Raw genomic sequence first — 20,322 nt, 5'->3', positions numbered from 1 at the left:
GTGCACATTGCCTTGTAAGGGACGATGATGGATTTTCATGGTTAAATGTCCCCTTTTCAGGTTCCTCAGCATCACCCAAATCATCTGTTATATCTCCTAGCAGTGCAGCAGCTAGCAGACTGGCTGGACAAGGTTCTGATTTAATTATTCCCACAGGTATCAAAGCACTGAATGGATAACGCCCTTGTCTCTGCTGACACTGTACTAACCCCTCCATGGCTTTAATAATTTTATCTACTCTTAGTTGGAAGTATAACTTCTGAAGGGTTTTGGTGGCTCTCACGACTTTTAACCATTCACAAAGTTAACCTGTGCTTTCCTCTCTCTAAGCTGCTTTGCTCTATGAAATTAAAAATATAATTATCAAATATTAATAATAGCAAACAGTAGCTAGAACAAGAGTAACAAAAATATTTTATTTAGGTTAAAGCTGAAACTTTTGGCAATTTTTTGCCAAAATGATCACAGATTCCAGTAGACTAGACTATGGAGGCTAGACCATTAGGAATTCACAACACCCAAATTAGGCTTTGTCACTTGACTCATTTTGTGCCTATGGGCAAATTACTTAACATCTTAGTCTGTTTCCTCCTGTACAAAAGGAGAAAACTTACTCAGTTACCTCATAAGGGTGTTGAGAGGGTTAATTACTTAATGTTTGCACAGCATTTTGAAGATGTAAAGAACATAGTAGAACTTGATGCTAAAGGAGTATCTGGAGGCATCTGTACAGACATTTTTCCAAACTCTTGCTTACATAAATAACTTGGCAAGACTAAGGTGACTGTAAACAGGAGTAGGGATTAGAGGCAGGAGTAGTCAAAATTGGGCATGGATAAAGAAAAATGTTGCTTAAAAAGTGAAGATACTTAGCAGATTTTAATATTTAGGACACTAGGAATCATTTTACACAGTTAAAATGTAGAATCCACATGATATCCCATACTAACTGGAAAATTATGAGTAATGGCAATTTGTGTGTGGTGACTGGCCCTAGATATTCTAATTTGTTGCTTTAAATCTTTTATTTGTTGCTGTTTTTATACTGATGGTTTGTAGAATTAATTGGCTCTTATACAATGAGCTAATAAATAAGTTAAATATTGTCTGAACACATCTTCTGGAAAGGATGGTGCTCATTGGAGAAGATAAACCCCTGCACTTTGTGACAACAGTTTTTATATGCCAGTGATTTTCATTTAATGGTCTGCAGGTTGTAAACAGACTTTAAATGGGCTAAATCCAAAAGGGTCTTCGACTCTTGGGAGTTTTAAGATTGGTTAGTAGAACTCCATGCATTCGGTCAGCTTTTTTCAGCCTGTTACTACAAGAAATATTGAGATATATTCATGTTTTATATCCATTTTAAAATAAGTTTTTCTTTCTGGAACTGATTTTGAAAATCTGCTTATTCATCTTCAGTTCATACTGTCACTTTGCTCTGCTTTATTGCACAAATCTTCCATACCTGCTGTTAATCCCTTAAACAAATCCCCAGACCCAAGCCTTGAAGGCTTGCTTTGTGTCTGACACAGGTGGCAGAGCTCAGCAGAAGAGTGGACCTGTTGTGTTAGCAGATGAAGTAAAGAATCCAGCCATGGAGAAACTGGAATTGGTGAGAAAGTGGAGCCTAAACACTTACAAGGTATTCAGACATACGTTTCTGTGTATGTATGTATTCTAAAAATGACTTTGCCACTGTCTGTCAGCTACTCTGGAGTGTGCTGTGGTCCAATCAGAATATATGCTATTCAGCTGAAGCCATTCTTTAAAATGCTCTCGGCTGTGTAAGAACACTGACTCTTGGAATCAAAGCTGTTATACCACAACTAAAAAAGACAGGACTTGACCTTATTCTGTCTTTTGGGTGCCTTCATTTAGAAAACAAAATGATAAAATCTCCGCACATCATGACTGCAAACTTACTAACATGGAGGAACAGCCAGAGGACTAGTGAAAAGTGTTGGGAAAACTGGTCTTGGATCCTTGTTTAGAACATTATTTTTCTAGCTGTAGTGACTGCAGACTGGATTTTTAGATTTCTTTCTTGGCCCAAACCTCCTCATCCCTGAAATCTTACGGCATAGCAAACAAAGACTAGCACTTTCAGAAAACTCAAGGAATGTTTTCTGAAATCTCTTCCCAAACATGCCTAACAAGATAGGTCAGTTATGATCTTTCTAGAGTCTCATAGTGACTTTGTGTACAGTTTGTTTGTTGGAGGAATAGGATTGTTCAGAGAGCTTCTGAATTCATTTTGAGTTGAAGGAGCACTATGCAGGGAAGATGCCATACATTTAAAAACACTTTATATATATGTAGGCTACATACAAAAAGCATATTTAATATGGTTAAGGACAGTATTTAAATTTGTGGACATACTGGCTTGCTTTGGTTCCATGGGAAGAAGTCACCTACCTTGCTCATGGTAGCTGACCATTGTAAGTTGGAGGATGCAGAAATGAATGGTTAGTGGAGGGAAGTCAGCAGCTGAACCCTTCTAAGCTGCAGTTCTTGCTGTTCAGTGTACCGGGCATTAGTCTCCAAGTGGAGTTAGTGGTGAAACTTGCCATTAGGAAGTTCTTTAGGAATCTGACATGAGTAGTTCCTATGCCATCATGTCTGTATGAGGAATTTTGAAATCTAAATTACTGGATGTGTTCAGGAGTCATTCCCATATGTGAAGAGATAGTTAATTATGCTTTCATGTATTTAGAGTGCTTTGCTTTTTGTCCCATATACATTTGTGTGAATGAGACACAATTGGTTTTACCTTCCACGTTTATTTCTGTTTTAAGAAACTGCTTTCAACTGAAAAGTCACAGGAGGCTAAAGCTGCTCTCCTGTCTAGCCTAACTAAATTTTCATAGGCTATATTTAACATTTTCTGTGATTTTTAACTCGGTAAGATTAATCTGTTGCCTTTGCAGCTACTGTCCCTCTTCACTCTCTCCGATGTTATGGTCGCTAGTAATCATGAGTTAGTGTCAAAAGAAATTGCCCTTCTTTCCATGGTTGAGAGATGAGGGCTTTGCTGATCTTTTCCCTGCCCTTGTCCTTCCCTTTTGGATCAGTTTTTCAGTTTAGCGAAAAGACACAGGAACAAGCAAGTTGTGACTCTTCTCGACTTTCAGCAATTCTAACACAAAGCTTATCTTGTTGGTTTTCATACTCAAACTGAGGGGCAAACCCCTGTTTTACAAGCCTCTCTTTCCTACTGGGCTACTAGTGAAACATTTCTGAGGCATGTCCAGTAGTGTCTCTGTTCATCTTTAACATAGGCTATTTAAAATACATTTCTCTTAAATGTATTTCGGTGGACTTTTTCCATTAAGAGAGTTGTTTTTCTTAAGCTTTGTGTTGTGTGACTTCTATTTGAGGAGTGTACTCTTATTCGTGATACTTTTTAATGTAGATACTCATAGAGCAAAACACAGTGGAATTAACGTGTGAAATTTTCTTTATTTGCTAGTAAGAGTATAGAGCAACTTGTGTGTTTGTACTAGTCCACTTAGAACCAGAGTAATTCAGAATAGATAAGGGCATCTTTATCTGTAGCTACATCTGAGTTGAGCAAAGTATGCAATCTAAGTCTTTCCAGTTACTGTTTTCTCCTCACATGTCACTTCTGGGCTTTTTTAGGTGTTTTGCTGTAAATTGTGGAGCTTTCAACCCCTTGGTTGAAAATAATTCCTTTGCTTGCAATTTATTCTTGCCTCCAAAAATGTTGCCTTCTATGATTCAGACTTTCCCTTGCATTTCCATGGGGATGTGCATGCATGTGTCCCAGTTTTTTAGGAAAATAGCCAAAACTTGGCCATCACCACCACAGTTCCCAATGAAAGGCATGCTTATAATCTGAGCACACTCATTGCTAAACTTTATTTTGCAATTTGTATTGTGACTTTTGTAGTAAAGTTGTATTCTGTGTTGATATGATTTGTTATGCTCTCCCAAATTTCTGATACTTGACAGACAAATGTCACCTAGATGAGCTGTGCTCTTTCTTGCGAATCAGTTGAATCTACTGAAGTAGCCCAAATAGTCTGTGCCTTCCAATGTAAAGCTTATCAATCACGACCAACTTGTTCTGCTTGATCAGTTGTGAGTCTTTCCTGTGTTCATCTATTACATTTAGAAAGGACATAAAGGCTCTAGCAGGTGAAATGTGTCTCCCCTTTGGGACCACAGATTAACTTCAAGTAGTTTACTATAGCGGTAAATAATTCCTGCTTTCCATAGAGAAATTGTATGGCTTTGCTGCATATCTGCTTTGCAAATGGCTTCTCCTATGTCTCAGTCAAGGAAACCCCTGTACACATCCTGGGAAGCTCACTGCCAAGCTGGGCTTGAATCTCTGGTAAAGAAGGTGTCACAGATAAGTGCAATGTGTTAGCAGCCTTATCTGTCACAGCCGTTGGGTGGGTGAAAGTGTCTCCAGCCTTGTAAGAGCACATTTTCTGCTCACTGTGCTAATGAACTGCAAATCTGTGAAGAATTTGACTTATGTCAGAAAAGAAATACTGAGTCTGAGACAATCGCCTCCATGTTATAGATGTGTAAATAATGAAAAGTGCATTCTAATAGTTCTGCAGATTGCTCAGTAGGAGTTCCCAGTTTCCTAGTGAGCTTTAAAAAACATGCTGAAAAACACCACCTCCTTACTTCCCCCCTCAAAAATAACATTTTTGGGAAACACAACATGCATGATCTGGAATTGGATGATTAGTAGACAAAGCCCAAAACATTGCTAACTAGATATTTTTATGCAGACCTAGTAATGCTCCCATTAGCTGACTTTAATGCATTGGGCTGAATTGCTTCTTTTAACTTAATGAGATTCACCAAACCTATAAAGAGATAAGTGTTCTTTTACTTGAGAAACAATTAGTTATGCTCTTGATTTGCTAACTTGAATATTCATCTTAGTAGGAGTTGAGACTTGTCCAACTGTTCTTGCTGAGTCCTGATAAACTTCTAAAGAGTGTGTTGTTTTTTCAGTTTGTTGTGCAAACTTCTATTGGGAGGGGTGATTGTGAAAGAATTGTGTGTAATTATACGTCCCTTGAAGCTGAAAATGGGTGTATGCTGTGTTGTCTTGAATATACTTGATTCTTTATAATTTAATTTTTTTTCTGCAGTGTACACGTCAGATCATCTCTGAAAAACTGGGTCGTGGCTCAAGAACAGTAGATCTGGAACTAGAAGCTCAAATAGATATATTGAGAGATAACAAAAAAAAATATGAAAATATCTTGAGACTGGCACAGACACTGTCCACGCAGCTCTTCCAGATGGTACATACCCAAAGGCAACTTGGAGATGCATTTGCTGACCTGAGTTTAAAATCATTGGAACTTCATGTAAGACTTTTATAGTGTTAAAAAAATACAGTGGCAGAGATGAAGATAAGCCTAATTGACTGGGGCAGGGTATATAGTAGTTAGCAGCTACTTCTATAAACATTGCTGTTAACAACATATTACATGCTCTTTGTGTTAAAAGCTTATGTAATTCACTTAAAACTATAGGAAGTTATTGAAATTATGGCAGTTCTTTATTGTTTCTAAAGTGTGTGCCTCTAGTTGCTGGTTGGACCCAAGAACTGACAACTTTGCTTTCTACAGAAGATGTATTTTGCTATTAATTTTACTTCTAGTGAAATGTCATCAGAGTGTTCCAGGGTGTTATGTCACTTCAATTACAGGATGTCTTTGGGGAATGTGCTGGGGAGTAAGTAGATTAGGGCACATTATTTCACTTGTGCACATGAAGTGTGAGTAAATTATTTTTCTGTGGTGTATTTAAGCATTGAGATTTCATCTCAAAGTCCTTTTTTAATCACAATTTTCCTACTAAAAGGACTGATCTGTATTCTTACATTGTTTGGAGTTGCTGAGCAAGAGAGGCAATCTTTAGATATCTGAGGTGTTATGATTACGTGGTTTAGAAGTTTATGTAGCACTGGCACATTCTCTTGCCAGTAATAAAACTGTGCTGTTAAGAGAGAGAAACTATATGTTGCTTACAAAGTCTAGTAGCTGGCTTGCTTCTGCATTGCTTGTTCTGCACTTGCAAAGTTAAAGCAATTTGATCCTTTGAAAAACCAGTATTACATGGCTTAATGATTCCCTAAGACATAGCTGCTGAAGCAGCTCAAGTGATCTTTGTGATTTTAAAAACCTCTGTCTGTTTATTTTTCCCTTTTCGTGATTTCTATTCCCATTGAGTTCTAAGGGAGCTCATGCTTGCACAGAGGAACCCTGACAGATAGATAGCTGGCTGAAAAGATTGGAGACTCCTGTGCTGGCATACAGGAATTTTCAGAACTGGTCTGACAGATGAAAATCTGTGAAAGTAGAGCACTTATAGCTGCTAAGAAATGAAATGATCTGCTAAAAGAAGCTTTTAATAATCAGTTTAGTCTTGACACAAATATGGGCATGTGGTTTGTGGCAGAACTTAGTGACTGTTATGAAGTATGTGCTGAAGCTGGATGTTTCTTCCGAAACTTGGATGAAATCTGGCATCATACTCATTTAATGAATGTTGGGGTTTTTCCCACAAATAGCTTGTAACTTCTGGGGAATGGGAATACTGATCTTCCAGGTTCTTTCAGCATCTTGTACTGGTCTTGGAATTTGTTTCCGTCATTCATCTCTTGTGTAGATCATTGAATGGGTCTGTTGATGAAAATCAAATAAAGGTTTCTGCTGCTATAATAAAAGTTATCTAACCTTTGCCTCTTGGAGACTTGCCTGATGTTTGTCTCTTTCCTCTCTGTGTTTCCCCTTGGTTTAATCTGTACTGTATTACCATCTGTAGCCTGACCTACTCTTCATGGATATTTGGATAGCATTGTTGCAAGAATAAAAGTAAAATTTCTGAACAGTTAGTCTTTTAATGTATAATGTAATAACACTCTATCAATTTAAATTAAATAAAACCTAAGTCCACACCTCTTTTTAAGGTAATATTTCTTGTTTTATACATGATAACAAAAAGATTTTAATGTGGTATCCACAGAGGTATTACTTAATGCGAATGTGTTGCTGTTTCTCTTTTGGATACAAAGATAACTCTTGGTTCCAGGCTCATGTGCCTCTAATTATATAGACAGATGAATTCCAATTTTAATTGACCTGTGCGGGGAGTGTGAACTGTGTGTAAACTCTTCATACAGAAAGGATTTCCTGTCTGTTTCATAAGAGGTATCTGCAGAGGTCATGGACAAAACCCAAAAGTTTGTTTAAAAATGTATGAACAATTAGAAGGGCAGTTTTGCTGGCTAGCATGTTCCTTAGTACTGCAGGCCACTGCAGTGTCATGGTTTTTACTTCCCTCCCTTGTACTGGTAGTGTTGCTCATTTGAGTCTGCAGTGATCTGAGTGAGAGGACCAGCTGGAAAACTAATTGCAATCTTGCCTGCAGGAGGGAAAAGAGATGGGACTAAGCTGCTGAAAGGGACAGTCCTACTGCTGTCCTCTCTGCCAGTATGCTCCTGTTTGTTCCCTGTGCTAGTGCTCATGCTAGCTGTGTAGCTGGTAATGTTGGAGTGAAACCAGCTGGAAAATGGTTTTTGGTTTGGAGTGTTTTTTTCAGCAAAATCTAGTGATTTGACTGACTGCTTTTGCTACCCAAACAGCTGTGCAAAGCAAAGATGACAGATCTGTAGCAGTGTTTACAGGGCTTAGCCCATGAAAACTTGCCCTGAGTTTTCTTCTGTTTTTCTTCTTCAGTTGCTCACTTCCACTGCACCTCCTTTTCTAGAGGGTTCTTCCCTTACCATTGCCCATTTCCCTTACTGTCCTGAACTTGTTAACATGAAATATCATTTGGCTTTGGTGTTCACTTTCTGGACAGATGAAAGGAAACTGGGAGAATACAGCACTTCTGAGTCAGTTGTTGGCAGTGTGCAAGCCTAAAAAGATACAAGTTCCAAATAAGAATCTAGTGTGTTTTACAGTCATTACAACCAGAGATTGTTCTCTTTTGTGAGAACTCCCATCTGTAGAATATGAAGATGCCATATGGATGACATAAATATAATAATTGGATTCATTTGGCATCCATGCATTAGGCAAATCTTTGCAGCCTTGGTCAGCTGAAACTGCTGTTAACAGAGACATGAACAGAAATATATCTAAATGTGACTGAAATGCCTTGGAAATAATTTCGCCCTTGTCCTTTTGAAATTTATGGCTGAGCTACATTAAAATTTTTATTTGCTATTCATTATAATACTCTGTTCTTCAATTATTTACAGCCTGTTAAACTGTGGTAGATGTTGCTTTTTTTTCAGTGCTCTTTTCCAGAATGCAAGAATAAAACTTAATAGCTAATTAATGCCGTGTGCCCTTGTGACTTTAGTTACATTTCTGTATTTAATGTCGTGGTGTCTCTGTTCATATTAAAGCATTACCTAGACAGCCACATGAGAGATGCTGGATTAAAACCCTGCTCAATGACAATGTGAAGATTGCATTAGCACTTACTTTTACGTAATATTCAAGACTTCAGAGTGCAGAAAAATCGCATTATAAAATAGGATTTGACATCACATGTGGTAATAAAATTGTAAACTATGTTTTACTGACGTTAGAAAGGTTGCATAAAAACTGTGAACTGAATATTGTATTGAAATCATATTGGTTTAATCATAAGCATACCCAAACAGAAGTGAAAGAACTGCCACATCTGTGTTTGCTTTTTTATATAGTTGCTGATGAATGTTATGATTTCAATTGATCTACAGCTTTGTTTTTTCTGCTCTTTGTTTATAGGAGGAGTTTGGCTACAATGCAGATACGCAGAAACTTCTAGCTAAAAATGGAGAAACACTTCTCGGGGCTATTAACTTTTTTATTGCCAGTGTGAATACATTGGTGAATAAAACAATTGAGGATACATTATTGACTGTGAAACAGTATGAAAGTGCCAGGTAGCTATCCTGTGTCTAGCTCTTTTCATTACAAATTAATCTTTAGGAGGCAGGCTTTGCTTCAGCTTAGTCCTTATATTTCAGTGATTAACCTGTCAGATAAAACCTTATAACACGATTCATATAATTAGGATTTAAGGTTAAATGTAATTAACTGTAACTGATTTCACGTATCTTCAAATGTTTTGTAAATGCTCTGTTGTAGATTTAATTTTCCTTGTTAGCCCTAGGAGTAATTGTAGCTATTTTTTCCTGTGTGACAGATTAGGGTGATTTCTAAGTAGCGTGACAATGCAAGATTAACCCTTTAATCCGGGTACATTGCAATAGGTAAAATAATCTCTTTGACTGAAAAACATTTAATCTTGTGCATCTGTTGGTGCAGAAGACATGCAATTCACATGTGGATTTTTATGCAGAAGTTGCAGGCTTGGTCAGAAAGGGGAGAATAAAATAGAAATTTCGTAGTGAGTTGATAACGTGTAGCAGTAGATAATGGGTTTCCTGGCCTGGAGAAAGTTTCTTTCTGTGTGGCATTGTACTCTATATCCAGGTCCCTTTTCCCTTCTGGGGACTTGTGGTCCTTTCTGACGAGTGGTTCCATTCTGACTTTCTTTGATTTAATAGGGTAAAATGCATTTCTTTTAATTTGACTATGGATGTAGTTTATGCATATAATTTGTTGTGACTTTATTTTTTTAGGTCAGAAATTGCAAACTGCTGAAGTTTTGAAGTTGTTTCCCCTCCTCCTTTTTTTAGTTGGTCAGTTCTAATGCTTATTTATAAGCAAAATAATAAGTTATTGTTTTGATATTTAGGTAAACTTTCAAAAGGCATGAGAGGCAGAATTAATATGTATCTAAGGTATTGCTTTATTTTTGACACTCAAGTATTTTTTTAAAAATTAAATTGGTTCACACATTTTCCAGGTATACCCTTGAAAATGTATGCAAAGTGCATCTGCTATGATTGTTCTTGTCAGTCATTTTCAATTTATGGTTCTTCCCTCCTGAAATACCTTTGTTTCTTTCTCTTTCTGTTCATTAAAGAAATCAAATATTTTGCTATTTTAATATGGCAAATACATTGCAAAGGTTCTTCACTTACATGGCTAGTTCATCATTTTGCACTGTGAAAATAGGTCATACTGATTTTTGTGCCTCTTCTTTCCTGTCCCAAATTGCACTTTACCATTCATCTGTTCTCCTCTTCTATCAGCTCACTATTGGTTTGTTTCCTTTTTGTATTTAAACTCTTCACATAAAGCCTGAATCGTAGTGGCAATTGCAATCAGGCAGAGCCCTGTCAATATTGCTCCTTTTACCTCTGAAAATGTGTTTTATCTTGGAGCAGCTACACCAACTAAAAAGTTGTGGTTGATAACAAGTTTTTAGTCTTGATTTGTGTCCAGTTTTAGAAATGTCTGTGAGGAAGCATGTTTAAAAGACCAGAAATAGGCTGTTTATCCCATTAAAATTGGCTGATATGCTATGTCCCATAATTTGAAAGCTGCAAAGAAGTATGGAAGAAAGTGATGATGCTTTGGCCAGGGCTGCAACATCTTTTTGCAGCCTGTTTCTCCATAGGACAAGTTCTCATAAAACTCTGCAAGAACTATAAAACTGTTCCATTTAATGCATATAGAGAAGCCTGGAGCATGCTGTGAATGCTTTAGGTCAGGATTTGGTGTAAGTGAGCTGTTCCTCAAACACCTGCTCAAAGGGGATGTCATGCACTTGATGTGTCTTTTGCTCTCAACACAAATTCTCCACTGAACTGATTCAGCAGCAGAAGGCTAACCTGAAAAAGTATTTGCTAGCTTTAATTGGGTTAATAAGTTGAGATGTCCCAGGAAAGGCTCAGGATCACTGAAGCCTGTATAAAACAGAGCTAAGAGCATGTGGCTGAGGCAGGAACAGAGGAGGGGAGGGTATGTGTTGAGGCAGTTTTATACAGTGTACTTCAGGGTGGTTGATGAATAGGAGGAGGGGTGAAAGAAACTTGCCCAGGTTTTTTTTTTCTGCAGTTAATTGTGTAGTTCATCTTTTGTTGTACTTGGCTCTATATGTGAGGTCAGTTTTGAGACACTGCCTTTAGATTTTATTGGGTTTTTTACCCTCCTCCTCTTCCTTCACAGGATTGAGTATGATGCTTATCGAACAGACCTAGAAGAGCTGAATCTTGGCCCTCGTGATGCAAACACTCTGCCAAAGATTGAACAATCACAGCAACTGTTTCAAGTGCATAAAGAGAAATACGACAAAATGCGTAATGATGTATCTATCAAATTGAAATTTCTGGAAGAAAATAAGGTAAGCTGCTGCTTCTGATGTTAGGTTTAGGAGTTTAGTTCTGGAAGTTGCTGCTTCCTATAAATAATTTAGTTGTTAGATCTTAAAATATATATTAATTTAAAGTTATAGCAAGCAACAAAAATAAGCAGAATTTTCTGGGTTCTTGCTGTGTCACTGGAGGACACACTTTCAGAGCAGGCAACCTTTGAAGTCCCTAATAAAGCTGCTCCAGCTACAAGTGAGAAACATTATGGCATAAGTTTCTTGTTGATATGGGAGGTTTCAAGTTTGGAAAAGCATTACTTTTCCAATTTACCACATTTAATGGTTAAATCAGTCCACATAACTACTGATTTAATATTCGAAGGCTTCTTCAAAATTAAGCTTTCTTTAAACTAGTATTTTGAAGTGAGAAATGCAATTTCCTGTAATTACTACCCTTATAGTTTCTTAAATTTAAACAGGACTCTTGGACTGTTGGTTTGAGGGTTGGGGGTTTTTTTTGCCCTATGTGTTTAATTCAACAATACCATTTCATCTATACCCTCTTAATGATGGGATTCTTACCCTTCTTATTCTGTCTACCAGGCAAAAATAGAACTGCCAGACAAAACACTTTTTAAACTGTGCTTTTTGATAAACAAGTTCTTTTAAATTGTTTCTGATTAGATGTAAAAATTATAGTCTTTCAACATCTGATTTCTGTTCATACTCATAGTAAATTATATGGCTATAATCATGTGTGACTGTATTTCATGTGCTTTTAAAGATCTGAATGTAGGTAACAACTGCCTGTCAGAATACAGGAGTGGCAACACATGACAACCATAGCAAACCATGCTCCTTGCATGGAAGTAGGAAGCTTTAAGGGAAAACTTACGGAAACAAGCGAAACCAATTAAAATGGATTATTGTTCTGTATTTCTGAATATATTATCACATATGCAGTTGTATCAGCTATTTAGAATAAAGATGGAAGTCAGGGAAGAAATAAAAACCATCAACAGATGCTAAGAGGAAAAAAGAGAAAATCAACTGACTTTTTGGTTTCCAAAACAATACATGCTTGTAGTGTAGCTCCTGAGCACTGCTACTTCAGATACACATTTGCATAGGACTGCCTAGTCTGGAGTCACATAGCCATTAAGAGTTGATGGACCAGATCATCAGGTGATTTAGAACTGGTATTGCCTTGACTTTTATTTGTTGTTCTTGCTGAACTTGTAGCCCATTATCCTTAAAATGGAAAAAATCCATATTGAAATTAATTTTCTTGAACAAGTTGAAGTCTAATCTGAAGGCTGACAGTGATGCTTAAATTAGAAAATGCTCCTAAGAACTGGGTTTTAAAGCTATGCTAAATTGAGAACAGGTATGCTGAAGGTGTCTCTTCCCCCCACCCCACCCCCCACCTTTGTTTTCATCTTGTTGTAAGTTCCTTGCTACTAATATAATGTATTTGTGTTGAAAGAGTTTGGTCCTTCCAGCTCATATCTGTGCAGGAATTCTGATGCTTAGCTTCAAATTGGTTGAAAATAGCACTTACACTACTTCCTCACGGAAGACTGATCAATTTATGTTTATACAGATGGGAAAGTTTCAGAGTGAAAGCATTTGATTTCCACCTTGTACAAAATGTTTCCACATTTTTTTAACTTAGTTTAGTGAGCACTAAAGAAGTTGTATTCCAACTGACAGTCTTGAATTAGATCAGGCGCCCTGTTAGCAGTCACAGTCTACACATTTTGTTTCTGTAAGAGATTGTTTTTTCCTTCCTGACTTTTAGATTGATAGAGAAGGAAATCTCACATGCTTAAGCCTTTTTATCAGTGGTTCACATTTCTCAGTTTTGACATTAGGGACGTAAAAATATTTACTAAATATTCTATGTCATTTTATTCCAAAAAAAGATACAGAAAGGGCATCTTTAGCAATTAAATATTGTCTTAAATAAAATTATCTACTGAGAGCTGTACTGAGTTAAATTTTAGTTTGGTCTTTTCTATTTGTTGTGTAGGATGACACTTAGTCATCATGGGAAGAGTTTGAAGTGAATGAAGGAAGTAGCTTCCCCTGCAGTGTAGGAGGAGGAAGCAGGATGGCTTGTGCCTGCCTTGGAGAAGAAGGGCATGAATTGGGGGAGCAGCAGTGCAAAAGGAAAGTGATGTGTTGCTGTTTCATCGGAGTCCCTGTCCTGAGATGCAGAGCAGCAGTGTATGAACCTTGCAGAGCAAAGGCCTTGGACACAAAAGCTCAGTCTGTGATTTGCAAATTCTTTGTTTCCTACAGCTGAGAGCACTGGCACAAAAGCATTGCCTTCCACACTTCAGCTGCCTTTCTAACAAAAAAAAAAAGAAGAAAAGTTCAAGAAGGGAGCAGGAGCAGCAATCCTGTGCTGTGCACTATTGGTGATGTACTTCCCTTAACTACTTATGCTCAGCAAAATGTACATTCAACTTTTCACAATTGCTGGAGGTGACCAGAGCTTTAGTTGTGAGCAAATACTCTGTCTCATCTCTTTATGAGAGTCCATTTTCTATGATAATGGCTGTTTGGAAGAATGGGAACATTTGTTATTCCAGGAGGAGCAGGAAAAGAGATCAGGAGTATCTTCCAGAGTTCCCTTCCAACTGTGGTTGGTAGAACTGAGATGGGTGCCAGTTTGGCTGTATGATAACATTTCTGAATTGAGTGTAGTGATCAGATCTGGAACAGAATAAACCTGAAACAGATTTTTACTTCAGGTTTGCCTTGTTGCTGCTGCTGTTTACGGCAGCATAAATCCATTGGTTCAGTCAGGAACAGTTCAGCTGTCAGCACTGTGTTCTAGCAAATGGTGCTGTTGAGAGCCTATAAAGCCAGTTTGACTGGCTGGTGGGCTGTGGTTGGTCTGTGTTGCTGCAAATGTCACCAAAGAACACATAATCTCACTGGCCCTAGCTTTTCCCTGTTTGCAGTCTCTTTGTGCCTGTTCTCCTGGGCTGTTTGTTAGTATTTCAGAGTCCCCAAAGGCTCAGACAACTGCATTACAGTAAAGCTGGAATTGCAAGTTTCTGTCTGTAAAACCAAGATACAGAAGATTTCTATTCGCTTTTATTGTAGCATTTGATTTTGAAGTTAGAATGGAAAATTTTTTAATGTTGCTGTGAAGTTGTATTGGTGCTATCCCCAGCTGGCATAGTTCTGTAGACATTTGAAGCATTTGGTATAAGAATAGCTGCAATGAAAAATCTGACTTACAAATAGTTAATTTTTTTTAATAAGGATGGTGGCCTATTCTTAGCTTAAACTTTCCTGTCACTGAAAAGTTTTTGAAAAGGCATTATCCTTTACCCTTGTATGCACTTGAGAAATGTCTAATACCTTCTCCATAGAGAATGAAATTAAATGCCCTTCTGTGAGTTGTACTTCAGGAGTTTCATTTTTAAATGCTTCTACAAATGAAGGCAATATGCAATCCAATGGAAACCCAGATGATGTAACTGTTTAGATCAAGCAACTTCAAATGAAGCTAGCTAAGGGAAAGGATTATGATAGTTGTGAGGAAGTATGAAGTGATAGAAAGGCTTGAATGGGTGTAGTCTTTTTGGTTGTTGAGGTGCCTGAACCAGTCTGAATGAAGAGGATGTAAAGAAATATGCACTTGTGCCATGGAAAATAGGGTGTTCAGAGGGAGGTAGAGAGAACTGAAATGTTAAGAGCATGGGGAGGAAATGTGAAAACTCAAATCCAACCTGTAGTATCTTCTGTATATTAAACTTAAGTCTCCTGTAGAACATGCCTGGGTTTTACGCTTATCCACAATGTCTGGTTTTGTTTTGAGACTTAAGTTTGCCAAGTCTATTATGGAGTGCTTACTCTGCTTGTAATTAGGAACAAATAGGTAGATATTGGTAGATGTAGCTAATTAACAAGGAGCAATGATTTTAATGTTGTTCGAGTATAAAGCATGATGGTTTTTTGACTGGCATGTTAGCCATACACTGGAACCTGTATTTTAGCAACATGCCATTAACATTCTTTGAGTGAAAGGCAAATCATCAAACACTTCTTTACTGGAATAGGTGCTGCAGCTTCGTGATCAAGCGTTGGCCCTTAGTGCTGTAGTCTGACAGTTGCTTCCAGGCTTTGCTGCAAAAAAAAAAAAAAAGTAGTCCCTTCATCCTCTCTCCCCTTCCTCCCTTGGCCTTCTCTGTTGTGTTTGTGAAAGTGTTTTTGCAGCCGTGTAGAGAATCAGATTGGGGAACTGATCCAGGTTAAAGAAAATATGTTGTTATCTGGTTAATTTTAATCTAGATCTGTTCTCTGATCCAACTGACTACATAAATGCATGAATGTTTTGCCAACAGAGGGCTAAGGTGAAATATAGCATAGAAGTAGGAATGAACAGCTAGATACGGGAGTGGGTAAGAGAGTTTTCCATTCCCCCAAGTGGGACTGAGATTCTTTCATGGGAAAAGTGGGTAGATTTGAACTTGGCTTTAAGTGAATAGTTGCTGTCCAGTTTAGCTGTGATTGCAGGTATTGTTGCAGTGCACACCAGATATTTGAAATGTTACAGCTCTGTTCTCTTTGCTGGCTGCTGCTTCCTAGTAGAGCTTCTTTGTACAGTGTCAGGCAATTGAAGTCGTCTTTTTCTAGAAACTTAAAGTTACTTGAATGAAGCTGTGGTTAAGAAGATCCCACCATCACTTTTGAGATTGACTTAGAAATAGCTTCTGAAAGAGGTGAGGAGAAGTTTTAACACCTTGAACCTCTGCAACCCGTTTGATAACAATCACAAAATTTACACCACAGTGATTGAGCTTGGGGTGGAACCTCATACAGTCTGGTACTTCTGGTAGTTCAAAAACTACTACCAAAGCAAAACATTTTTTTCAGTCCAAATCACCTGCCTCTATACTGTCAGTTCCTGCCTCTGTGTGTGTGTGCATACTTGAGCCTAGGCATGACTGAATTTATAAAGTTGTCAGAAGACTTCAGAAGTTCTGTGTTAAAAACTACCCTAACAAAGTAGTAAACTTGGTCTCACATTGATGAACCTGGGCTGGGAGGGAAGGTTCATTACCCCTGTTTTATTGGAGTTCCTATAAACAGTATGAGTAAAACTCTTGTAGCACTTTAATAATATGCTAAAACAGTGAGTGCACTTCTGTGTAGAATTGCTTGGATTGCATAAAGCCTTGCATGACAGTGATGAGAGAATCTGTTCAAGAAAAGCACTGTACTTCTTATCTAAGCTTTTAAAAGCAAACCCTTTATGTTGTTGTGACATTTTCTGCTTGTAAGGTGTAATATTTTGGAGATAAAGATTTTTATGGATACAAATTACATGTGTTTGTATACATATATTCCCACACAAACTGAGGAGGCTGTCCTTTATGACTTGAAAAAGCTGAACTATGTTTGAACAAATGCAGTTAACTAAATCTTCTACCTGCTAGATGTTAAAATGTCTGTATGGGATGAATTCTGTCAATAATATGGCAAATTAAAAAATTGTCTCGGTGTTATGGGCATGAGGAATTCCTTTCTAACCATACACACCTCTCATGTATTTTCTTGGAGAGCCTTGTGATGGAATAGCCTCTCATTTTACACCATTAATGAGGAAAAAAGCCTATTCTTTGACATGTATTTAGTATAATTAGCCTGAATTATTAGGTGAGAAAACATAGGGATACTGGTTTTCAAATTGGCAGGGCAACTTAAACCACAATTCAGGCCACCAAAGAGATGGTATCACTTAAATAGGATACTAAGGTCTGTACAGCTGTCAGTTTGTAGTCCAAACTTAATTTGTGAAATGAGTCTATTCCGCTTAAAAAGAAAAGTTATGCTCATAAAAGAAATTTGAGCATTGTGCTGAAATTTTTATATACCTCTGTATGGATGTACACACACAAATGCTCAGCCCTTTTGGCTCAAAGTATTTTTTTAAAATATATATTACATTTCTGGGTAAATGTTACCCTTTCTAGGGTCATAGCATGTCTGAATATAATGGTGGGATTTTTTAAATCTGACATCTTTTCTGAAATGAAGACCATAACGCATCTCTGTATCGAGTCACATGCATTTTAGAGAAGCACATAGCCAAATAACCTGTTAAAACAGTCATGGACAACTGGTAGGCATAGGCCAGTCCTGACCTAATGACAGTTTTGATTCCCAGTATGACAGAAGTAGACGATCCCTTGTGGATTGTGCTGTGAGATGAAGCAGTGATCCAAAATTTGAGTAAAGAAAACTTAATCTGCTACCTACCACATTGTTATGCAGCTTGTTCCTCCATTCCCTTCTATGCTGGCTAAATGCTGTTGGGCTCAATGCCCTGTGGGCTGAAGACAGACACAGGGCCACTACCATGGGGATTTGGGCTCTGACACTAAAGTTGTGCTGGGCTGAGGGTACACTCAAGAAAAAATAGGACAGGTTTTGGCTGCAGGAGAAACTGGACAGATGCCTTTTCAGCATAGTACTTTTCTTTCACATCTTCTACTGGTGTGCTGGGATGGAAATCTTAATACTTGTTTAACTTCGACTTCATCAGCCAGGCTATAGCTTGTCATCACAGACTAAGTTGCAAGAGGGAAAACCAGTGGTGCCCTCCAGCTGACCTTATGCTCTTCTCAAGTTTTGGTTGCTGCTATGTCCTGTGTGTTTCTTGACTACTTTGCACAAATGTTATAGTCAAGAAATTGTCTGTATTACAGAAGATGTACAAGAAATATTTCTCTAAAAAGAACATCAGTTTGATTTGATCTAGGTGTAAGTGTGCTGGAGAACAGCAACTCTGCAAGGGGCAAATACATGAACTGTATACTTAGATAATGCCTTTGTCATGTGCTGTTTCAGGGAGGTCCATTTGTCCTCCAGGTAGGTATCTTAGAGGTTTGTCATCTAATTTCAAGTAATAAGGTACTTGTAATCAAGTGTTAGATATTTGATAATATGCTGTTTAGTGAATTGTGTTTGGTCCATGCAGACTGAGCTGGTATTGGCTGTTAAACGCACTTACAAAAACTGCATCAGTGTTAAAGAATTCTGTGTTTGCATTTGGTATTTGTATTTTTAAGTTTTTCTTAAATAGACCTATGTGAAGACTGAGCATCTCGAATATACATATTTCTTTATAACTGGCCTGTGATGATGTTAACATCTGCCTCCTCCTTTTAATGCCTCTCTCTTTCTCTCCTCACCTGCAGGTTAAGGTATTGCACAATCAGCTTGTTCTGTTCCACAATGCCATTGCAGCATACTTTGCTGGGAATCAGAAGCAGCTTGAACAGACACTTAAACAGTTCCACATCAAATTGAAAAATCCTGCAGCAGATGCCCCATCCTGGCTTGAAGAACAGTAATCAGATCATGGAAGAGGACCCAATGTTAACCCAAAAATCTTTAAATCCGAGAATAATTAAGGGTTGGGGTTGAAAGACTGTTGTAGTGATTCTTGCACAGACAGCTTTAATTTTTTTTCCCCTTTTATAATACTGTAAAACTGAATTTGATAGCGAAGTGGGTGACTTTAAGGTAACCAAACATAATTTCTGTCATTTCAAATATAGATCACTCCTTTTGTATGTAAAGGTTGGTGGTTATTTCTGTAAGTGGGATGGGGGAGGGAGAGAGGGAGGGGAAACAAAACTATTATAGATTTGCACTGACAAATGATGCTTGTGATTTCTGGTCATTTTGGTGGCTGGTCAAAATTTCCAAATGGAGGTTTACATTATTTGTACCAACATCTGGTATTTTATAGATGAATATAGAAAACATCTTTAATAATTTTCATATGACTTTTAAAAAAAGGAGAAAGTTAAAAGAGTATTTTGCAGATGAATAGTATAAGGCCTATATGCAATATCTGCATGTAAGGCAACAGTAGCAGATAGCTCATTGACTAGTGGAATTGCAGGAAATGCCTTTTTAAAAGAAGTACCTTTCCATCAAAGGGTTAAAAAAATAACCCACAAAAAACACTAAAGCAAGAATCACTGTCAGTCTGAGGCTTCTGAGCACACATTTTTGCTTTGCACCAAGTGGTTTGCTGAGTGAGGCCAACCATGCAATGTACTAATTTCATTTGAAATGTTTCTTTCTCTATGAAACAAATATTGTACTAGCCTTAAATCACAGGTATGTGCCTTTTTATAAGATATTTTCCACCAGTGTACATAATCCAAGAACCCTTTCACGTAATAGTTTGTCAGTTCCCAGCAAGGGGAAGGAGACTGTGTAAATGCTGTTTCATTGTACACTTAGAGCAAGTGAAAGCTTTAGTTAAACTTCATGGACAGGTCTGATTATGAGAGAGGAAATCTGGGCCAGTGTGTTTTTCCTGTTTAATTGAAAAGCATACTTCAGGAACAGGAGTAACATGGAGGATACTTTTTTAATTTCTCCATCATTCATGTAGTCCTTAAATGTAAAATTATATGTCAATTTTATCATAGACATTTTAAATTCAATATATTGGAGTCCTCATTTGCACATGTTATGTTGCTTTATGTTATGTTAAGTAAAATGAAATACTTCAAATATGTTATTTACAACGGTGTGGATTGTATGATTTATGTACTGTATGTTCAAATGCCTTTCAGCTGACATTCTTAAAGTTTTCAGTGCTTAACACAACTGTAATGTAACTGTAAATCAAACTTTTTAATCATTCCTCATTAAATTCTTGGCCTGACAGAGCCTTCTTCGTTTGCGTTCTGTCAGAATCTCTTGTAATAGTTCAGTTACGTTCCCCAGAATGTATATCCTATGTGAATTTTGTATTCATATTAAAGGTGTTTGCAGTCAAACTTCCTTGACTTGTGATGGTTAAGAGTAGAACGGAGCTTGTGCGGCGAAAGGTTAATCCTGGTTTTGTGAGTTTCCACCCCTGCCCAAGAGTTTCTCATAAAGCAGTGCTAGGTGGTAATGCTGATGCTGTTTTGTTTGAGTGATTTAATAGTGTGCAAGTTCAACTGGAAAGTAAACTCGTAGTGAAACAAATCTTAGAGTATATGTGCTTCTTGACTTAAGCTTTTAAAGGAAATTTAATTTCATTTACAATTCTTAGGAATCCATTGACTT

The 20,322-nt window shown here is 37.5% G+C and overlaps 1 protein-coding gene across 1 annotated transcript in view; it reads left to right on the top strand.

Annotated features, from left to right (window-relative positions):
* Positions 1-20,048, top strand: part of ARFIP1 (ADP-ribosylation factor interacting protein 1) — a 36,023-nt gene extending 15,975 nt beyond the window's left edge. The window contains exons 4-9 of the mRNA XM_009070926.1: positions 61-156; positions 1,536-1,645; positions 5,142-5,363; positions 8,784-8,941; positions 11,079-11,253; positions 18,444-20,048. Coding sequence (XP_009069174.1) covers positions 61-156; positions 1,536-1,645; positions 5,142-5,363; positions 8,784-8,941; positions 11,079-11,253; positions 18,444-18,599 — 917 coding nt within the window. The 3' untranslated portion in view covers positions 18,600-20,048. The remainder of the gene's footprint in view (positions 1-60; positions 157-1,535; positions 1,646-5,141; positions 5,364-8,783; positions 8,942-11,078; positions 11,254-18,443) is intronic.
* Positions 20,049-20,322: the final 274 nt, after the last annotated feature.

Source organism: Acanthisitta chloris, unplaced genomic scaffold (genome assembly GCF_000695815.1).
Source record: "Acanthisitta chloris isolate BGI_N310 unplaced genomic scaffold, ASM69581v1 scaffold11283, whole genome shotgun sequence".
Classification (NCBI taxonomy): domain Eukaryota; kingdom Metazoa; phylum Chordata; class Aves; order Passeriformes; family Acanthisittidae; genus Acanthisitta; species Acanthisitta chloris.
Note: the sequence above shows the minus strand (reverse complement) of the source record. Positions and strands in the feature narration are given on the sequence as shown.